This window comes from Anneissia japonica, unplaced genomic scaffold (genome assembly GCF_011630105.1).
Source record: "Anneissia japonica isolate Jap-2015-1 unplaced genomic scaffold, ASM1163010v1 scaffold1489_len2284818_cov182, whole genome shotgun sequence".
NCBI classification, from domain to species: domain Eukaryota; kingdom Metazoa; phylum Echinodermata; class Crinoidea; order Comatulida; family Comatulidae; genus Anneissia; species Anneissia japonica.
In genome coordinates, this window is record NW_022698455.1 from 1,993,131 (window position 1) to 2,001,580 (window position 8,450).

An 8,450-nucleotide genomic window follows, 5' to 3' on the forward strand; every position below is an offset into this window, starting at 1 on the left:
TGCTCTACTTATATGTTCCCTCTCAAATTAAGTTTATAAAAAATTGTGCTGAAATTTAGCATTAAACTGCTGTTCTAGGCCAAAGTCAGGTGCTACCTTGGCCTCTTTTATGAGGTTTAGGCTGCCCTAACAAAGGCTAGACTTATTAGGCTAGTCTTCATTTTTAAGCTCGCAGAAGCCTTGGCTTATACCCTAGTAGCTATGGTTTTATCATTCATATTGGCTTTTCCGTTTTGTAAATGCTATCTAATAAAATAATAATGATAATTATATAATAATTAATTTTGTTTTCATATCCTTCAGAAGATGATAATTCCTCTAAGCTGAGCATGCCACGAATGAAAGAGGCAGTCCACAGGTTCTGCTCCATTGACCCACACAATCTTTACCTGAGGCTGGAGAGGGAGGTAGAGGACTTTGTGAGGGAGATGCATCAGCGCCTTCTAAAGCAGTTGAGTGGAGGGTGCAAGACACCAGCCCTGGCTAAGCAGTTTGTCAGTATGCTATTGGAGGAGTATGGGGCGTTATGCTCGGCTGCAAAAACACTCTCGTCATTCCTAGAGGAACTGGTATGTAACAGCAGTAATATCTTTTACTTTTAATATCAAAGAAAAATTTCCTTTCTGTATACAGTAATATTGAAAAAAAGGGTTGGAGAAAAAAATTATGGAATAAATATGTTTTAAAAATCTTTATGTAGATGATGCTATACACATCTGCTGTTACAACACCTTGTAATACCCCCTTTTTACACGCCATCCAAGTGGGACATGTACTTGTAGATTTATTGTTTTTCTTTTTTTTTTTTCCAGGAAAAAGAACACCTACAATTATTTAACCTAACATGGATGCTCCACAACAAGCACCTATTCCACAGTACAATCTACACTGACCAGATGTTGCACTCAAACCTAGCCATGTTGACCAAACAACTAAGGAATGGTGCCACGCACAAGGAAACCTACCCGGGAGAATCATATTCAACAGTGTTACACAAGTAAGTTTGTTTTTTTTCTACTATGCTGTGTAGTATCACATTCCTTTAAATCAAGGATTGGCATAAAAATCCGTTTATAGAGTTTTTTTCGGTTTGCAAGAAAATTATTTACTTGCTGCTTTTAAACTGTTTATGCTTTTTAGAGATGATCGGTGTCTAGGTGATTTTTAATTTTTAACCCGACTAGTGAACAAGTTGGTGCAATATAATTCAGTAATTTACTTAATTTATTGATGTAATTAAATTATTATTTATCTATTATTTCAGATTCCTAAAGTTTGATGATGAAATGTCTGTTGTTGGAGCTGTTTGGCGAGACTGTGAACAGTTGATTCAGAAGTTTACTGAAAAACAAAGTCAACAGGTAATGAACAAAGAAAAAACATTAAAATTGAACAGATTAATTTTTATTTGTATTTTGCCCCTTAATGAGAACACCCATATATAAACGTGGAACAGTCTAGAAAAATACTCTGGATTATAAATAGTTGAAATTCCTTTTATATTTTGTTAAAATTTGATTCATGAGAATTAAATAATGTTTACCTAATCCATGAGCAAAGCAAAGTCCACCAATGTGTATTAAAACTGTACACTATCCAATCTTATAAATGGATATCCAATCAAGATTCTCCCAACCTTACTCCCTCAAATTCTAACCTAATTCCCACTCTTTTCATCCTTATCCTCAACCCCAAGTCATTTCATGAAATTGTCATTTTTCTGCTTTCCTTTAAGGGTTATTGTCGGCAAATATTAGAGCAAGACTTAGATGTGTTTAAGAGGAAAGCATGTGATGAGATAGGTCATAATCAACAAGTGGATGTGTTGAGGTTACTCAATGGGTCTGAGTCGGCCATGCATGACAAAAAACACAGTGGCAAGAAGAAGAGGTAATCAAATGGGCTATTAAACACTATTAACTCTTGAACAACAGGATGAACTACAACATATCTTTTTGTGGTTTATGCGAGTGCCTGGCTTTAGTGAGTGACTTGTGACATATAGGAAAAAACATCTATAGTGCTATATTTTTTGTGATGACAATGTTTAATTATTTTATTTCACCAAGGTGTCTTTGTGATGAGTGCAGTATTTCTAGGCTGACAACAAGCCTGTTAACCCCTGAGTTGTATGAGGAGATAGGCCTAAAGCAGCTAGCAGAGGGTAGTCCAATGCAGCTCTCAGTCTTAGACAACTACCTGCAGGGAATCAATCCCCCTGACCTCTCATCCACTAGCTCATCGGAGTGCTCATCTCAAGAGGATAGCGAAGACATACCGATATTCTCGCGCAATGACTTGGTACCTTCAAGGTAGGTTTTTTTTTTCTATTTTCTCATCTAATAGAGGGTAAAGGTAGGAGAATAAACCATAACTTGCGGTGTCATTGTGCTGAATTGCGTATTGGCGGGTTTTGTGACTACCCAGCTGACGTAAAGATGTACTTACGGAGCTTCATGTTAACATCATTCCATGACGGCAGGGGCTAAATTGAATCGTATCAGGGTAACTCCCTGCTCTTCAGAAAGATGCAATCGATTCTATATAGTGTACACAAGTGCACACATGGATATCCTCGAGAGATTATTAAATTACAGGATTGAATGTATGCCTTAATTAACTAATGCATCATCTAATGTCAACAGTGACTATTGAATTACTGTTACGGTACTGCAAATGTTAATCTGCTAAGTAATGTTTTAATTTATTTTGTTCCTATAGTTACAGTTCTCCGAATTCTGATGATTCAGATGATTCAGATGATTTGGATTCAGAGTCGTCTCCGTCACCTGTACAAGATCCCGAAGACAAGGCCTACTTGCTGTCCCAGAATGCTTTACAGGCCGCAGCCAATCAGCTTCAAAGGTTAGGTTCGATGAATAACGTCAGCTCAGGCTCACCTGTGGACTTGGTAAGCAAAGTAAGATACCATTGCCTAACTTCACCTGGTTTTTAGCTAGGGCATGTGGGATTAGTATTTTGTTGAGAATGAGAATGAGTTTTATTTGAAATCAGTGTCCATCATATGTAGCTCTATCATAACTTATTCCAATAATACAATGCTTGTACCCCCATGACATGTAATTTGTGGGGTGACTTAATTTACTTTAATACCATTTCATCCAATAATCATTTGATTTTTTGGCTGTGCTCCCTCGCCTATGCCTTGTACTAGATTCCTCCATTTGCTTCTTTCTTTTTTTGCAAATTTCTAAAATTTTAAATTTTTTAGTCTTATGGTAAGGGGATTACTCTTTTATTCATTGGTGAGATTAATAGGAAGGGTGGGTTTAGCTCTACCTCTATGTTTTTTTTTTTTGTGTTTAGTTAAAGTAGAATTATATTAACAGCTCATAGTTAGCTGCAGGACAGTCAGTTAAATATATTCAGTAGCAATAAGTTATTTGTTTTGATTTTATATACGTGTCTGTTCATTTTTGTGGATGCTTAGAACAATCGTGTTCCACTGTAATTTCCAAAAAGACAAATAAAATATGATTTTGATTCTGATGGCTAAATAAGTGGGATAAGTACCCTTATAAGTACCCATCTTTATCTTTTTAGGAGGAGAGTGTCCAAACCAAACTGTGCGAGTGTCATGCGTGCACTACATCAGCAGCAGCAGCAAGCAAGGCTCTCTTATCACAAGCAGTGACAGCGAAAGCAGTAGAGGGCTTCAAGTCTGCTGCCCCCTACCTCGTCTATCAGAATATGATGAACCAACCCGTTGACTTGAGTCGGCATGGTGTCACAGCCAAACATCCAATCATACATCCTCATCTATATAACTTAGGTTCACACAAACAACAAACAAGAACGCCCCCAACATCCACATCACAAGCATTCCACTACGACATTGAGCAGCAGGAGCAACGGCGGCAGCTATTTCGGGGCGATTGGAATAATGCGTACGAAAGTGCAAAGAAGACACTTAGCTCAAGGTGTGCTAGCAGCGACAGTGACCCAGATCTTCTTCAAAGTGTCAAGGCCGCGTTGAATTCCAGGGGCGTGGCCTCAAATGACCTCACAACCTCTCCTTACGATATGCATTCATCACTTCATATGCATACATCGACAGCCAATACAATCACAGTAGTAGATAAGAAACACCACAGCGGTCACACCTTCTCAGATTCGTGTCTAGGTAATGGTAAAACAGATCACGACGCAGCACGGGAAGTGGAGGGGGACGGTCACGCAAATGTCCACAACAGCCCCAAACACACCAGTTCTTCCTTGCCTGCTCCAGCAACAGAGTTTTGTGCTAAACATATGCCTGCAGCAAAGAAAGCCAGTCAACAACCAAGTTGTGCAACACCCTCAGCATCTCAACACCAATGCAGCTCAGCGAATCAGCTCCCGTCCAAACTCACTGCTGATATGCTTCGGCTTGCGATGACAAAAGGCCAAGGAAGGGGAAAGGAAGGGGCCAAAGGGGACCATAGGAGCACTCGGGGTAAGTTATGGAAGACAATATACGGTATTTACATTTCAGGCTTTTTCCAAACAGTCAAATGAGTAACCCTCTTCCTAGTTCTTCACTTCTATAATCTGTTTCTCTTGTTCTGCTTCTATATTTATTTTATATTTATTTAAAGAAGTGGATAACATATAGATAATGCAGTTAAAACAGTTTATCTTCTTCAAATGCTCCTTATTTCATTTTTTAGTTTATTTTATTTATGTTTTTGCTTCTTTATGTTTATCATAGATTGTTTTGATGTGTCTTTCTATTCTTCTACTTTTGTTTCCTGTTTTTAAGTTTTTTTTGTGTTGTGTAATTCATTTCTATTCTATTTATCATAGAATGTTTTGATGGGTTTGATATGTCAGGTTGTTTCCATCATGGCAACGCATCACCAGGTCTGATAGATCCACAGACAGGTCTCTGCACCACTGCTCTTCAAACATCAACCAGCACACCAACCTCAACAAGCATATGCAGGTAAATTTAATAGTTTCCATAATATATCTTATAATACTCAATAATTGATATTTATTCCAAGGAATATTCATTAATAATATCAAATGGAATAATTCATAAGTGATGTCTTATTGAATTTTTCATAAATGTAATATATCCAATTATACATTCTATTAAAGAGTTAAATATCCAGTAAAATATTCCATAATTATATGTCCCACACAATATTCAACATTTGTTATATTGTCATATATTATCCAGTGTTGCTGGGATAATTGTTATATATTTATGTAGTAATTTCTTATTGTTATTATGTCAAGTTTTTCACAATTGTTATATAAATCAGATATTTCATAATCATCGTTAATTGCATATTTCACTTATTTAAAAAGGGTGTTGCAAAAAGATTATAATAACTGTACATCACAGACACACAGGTTATATTCATTGATTTTATTCCAAAAAGAATGTAGTAAATAAGTGTGCTTATTGTGTATGCTCTTTGGCTTCAGTGACCCAGAATGTGAAACGCACTTACCATTTGAAGCGGAGGATACAGACGATAGCTGCTCCGAGAAGAGTAGTTCGACAGTAAACTCGAACCAAGCACGAGAATCAAAACACTGTGATTGTTGCTACTGTGAGTTCTTTGGTCATGGGGCGGTAAGTAAATGAAATATTATCAGTCTTGCGGCTGTCTCTTATACACATCTAGATGTGTATAAGAGACAGCCTACCTGCTGTCCCAGAATGCTTTACAGGCCGCAGCCAATCAGCTTCAAAGGTTAGGTTCGATGAATAACGTCAGCTCAGGCTCACCTGTGGACTTGGTAAGCAAAGTAAGATACCATTGCCTAACTTCACCTGGTTTTTAGCTAGGGCATGTGGGATTAGTATTTTGTTGAGAATGAGAATGAGTTTTATTTGAAATCAGTGTCTGAAATGAGAGACCGGTTGAGGCTCAGACTAAAAGAACGAAAGGTATATATTTTATTAAGAAGTTATTTATTAATTTAATTTCAACTGAAGCATATTCCCTATATTGATGGAGCTCATTCAAGAAATTATCAACACATTAATAACAGCATGGAATTTTTTTAAGGTTAATAAATTAAAAAGTGGTTTTATAATAAGAAATCCTATAAATACAGAAGAGGAAATAAACTGGAAATTTAAAATATAATGTATTTTTTATAAATATTTAAAAAATCGAACTTATATATACCTAATATATTCTTAGTGTTATTGTATTATTATTGTTGTTGTTATATGGTTATTGTTATTATTATTATATTCATGGTTATACAAAGTTTTGACATTATTCTGTTTTTGTTTACTAGCCTAAGGAGCACATGGATTCATATGATGAACCAAGTGAGAAAAGCAGCTCAGGAGAATTTTCAAGAATTCAAGATGTTGACGAGCTGGTGAAGTTCATCAAAGGAGACAAGGGCAACAAAGAGAACCAGAAACAAGATGGCAAAGAAAATCAGAAACAAAGCTCCAAGGCAGCTAAGCGACAAAGGCAGAAACAACGCAAGGTAAAGTTCCTCCTAACACACTGCATCATGAGCTATGGATGATGTTTTTCTCATCATTATTTTCATCCTTTTATTTTTTAGGCATTGTATTTGTTTGTTTTTTAGTAAAACTGCAATTTATATATGAAATCTATACTGAAGACATTTTAAAAAGTTTACAATATGAAAATTATTGTCATCGCTATTATCATTGTCATTATTTTGATTATATTGTCATTTGGTTATCTGACTTACTGTTTGATATATTCTGATGGTTTTTGTATATGAATATAATTAAAAAAAGTTCAATATAAAATTATTGTCATCAATATTTTCAAAAGTATTTTGATTATATTGTCATTTGAATATCTGACATACTATATTACTGTTTGATATATTCTGATGGTTTTTATATATGAAAACGATATATATAAATCTATATACATTTTCTGTGTAAAATCTGGAAATTGAAAAATAACAACAATTATTATTGAATCATTTCTTTAATTTAGGCCGAAGAGAAAGCCAAACTTGAAGAACGGGCAAGGCAGCAGCGAGAGAACCTGGAAAAGGAAAGACTTCAACAAGAGAGAAGAGCGCAACATGAGCGAGCGGCGAAAGAGCGACTTAAGAAAGAGGAACAGCAAAACAGGAAGAAAAACCGGAAACAATCGGAGCAACAACAACAGAAAGAAATGCAGTCCAAGACACAGAGGGTGCTAGCGGAGTCAAACATTGCAACATCGTCAAGTCCAAATAAACAGGAAGAAGTTTCATTATCAAAACAGCAATTACAGAAGAAGGAAACTTCAAATGCACAGGGAGTAGGTTCTGCTTCTCCATCACGTTCAGACCACGACAAAAATGGCGTGACATCTACCAACAAAATGCAAGCGGCGGAGAAAATTACACAGTCTAACAACAGCAGTAAGACCAAAGCTAAGAAAGCGGAAACAGATTACACCAAGCTCAATGGAATAACCCAAAACAAACAGACCTCAGAGAAGAATGGTGTCAAGAAAATGAGTGCCCAGTCGCTAAATGGGGAGCTTACAAATGGAGAGAAAAATAAGAAGAATAAGGAGGCCCTTAAAGATTGTGAGAGTACCAGTCGCCTGTCGACACCAACCAAAGAGAAGAAGAAGAAAAAGAAGCGATCTCAAGAAACTAACACTTCAATCGGTAAGGACAGAATAAGTGGAAAGATTTTAAACTAAAAATATAAATTGAAATAGTTTGCATTCACATAAGCAAACATCCCTTTCATATATAATGGACCTTTCCAGAGTGTGAAGCAAACATAACAAAGGACAAATCAGAAAGTCAGGAATACGTGCTTGTCCCACATATAAATTTCTTGTCTCACAAATGCACTAGTACGTTAATTCTGTCATTTAATGGGATCTTAGCAATATCCAGAGGACACTTATTACACTTGTTAATGATGATATTGAATTAATATTAATCAACTCTGTGACTTTAGGTTAATTTTCTGGTAGGTACTTTTCCAAAATTGCTTGAATATTGTGCAAATTATCTGAATAATTTGTGATAATTTTCACCTGATAATTGCTGGATAAAAAGTATTCCCTATGATTATCTGAAAAATTATTGAAAGTGCTTTTTCTGTTTATTTGAACACGTCCTATGTTTGTTTTTAAAATGTAGATAAATTAGATGAAAACCAATATAATTCAAGCTTTATTTTTCTTTTAAATTTAGATGAAATCTTCATGCCGAAGGAAGATGTTGATTTTGCCGAGATGGATGAGTCAGAGAGAGAAATTGAAGACTTCAAAAGGTTTGTTGTTATCTGAACAATTGTTATTATTATTATTGGACTGGCCTAAAAGGGAGTGCATGTTGCATTGCCAAGGATCACAATTTAAAGAGATTGCAAATTGTAGGACCTCTATTATTTATGCATTGTATTTTATTTTTTAAATATTTTATTTAATTTTCATTAATGCTACCTGGTGCCACTAAATGTTTTTGTTATGTTTCAG

General features: G+C 35.6%; 1 protein-coding gene across 1 annotated transcript in view; it reads left to right on the top strand.

Moving 5' to 3' along the window:
• LOC117102615 (protein FAM193A-like) overlaps positions 1–8,450 on the top strand; it is a 35,970-nt gene that overhangs the window by 25,747 nt on the left and 1,773 nt on the right. The window contains exons 6-18 of the mRNA XM_033242990.1: positions 304–569; positions 813–997; positions 1,265–1,361; positions 1,736–1,890; positions 2,070–2,312; positions 2,722–2,920; positions 3,565–4,456; positions 4,807–4,945; positions 5,437–5,584; positions 5,831–5,905; positions 6,265–6,465; positions 6,957–7,626; positions 8,167–8,245. Coding sequence (XP_033098881.1) covers positions 304–569; positions 813–997; positions 1,265–1,361; positions 1,736–1,890; positions 2,070–2,312; positions 2,722–2,920; positions 3,565–4,456; positions 4,807–4,945; positions 5,437–5,584; positions 5,831–5,905; positions 6,265–6,465; positions 6,957–7,626; positions 8,167–8,245 — 3,349 coding nt within the window. The remainder of the gene's footprint in view (positions 1–303; positions 570–812; positions 998–1,264; positions 1,362–1,735; positions 1,891–2,069; positions 2,313–2,721; positions 2,921–3,564; positions 4,457–4,806; positions 4,946–5,436; positions 5,585–5,830; positions 5,906–6,264; positions 6,466–6,956; positions 7,627–8,166; positions 8,246–8,450) is intronic.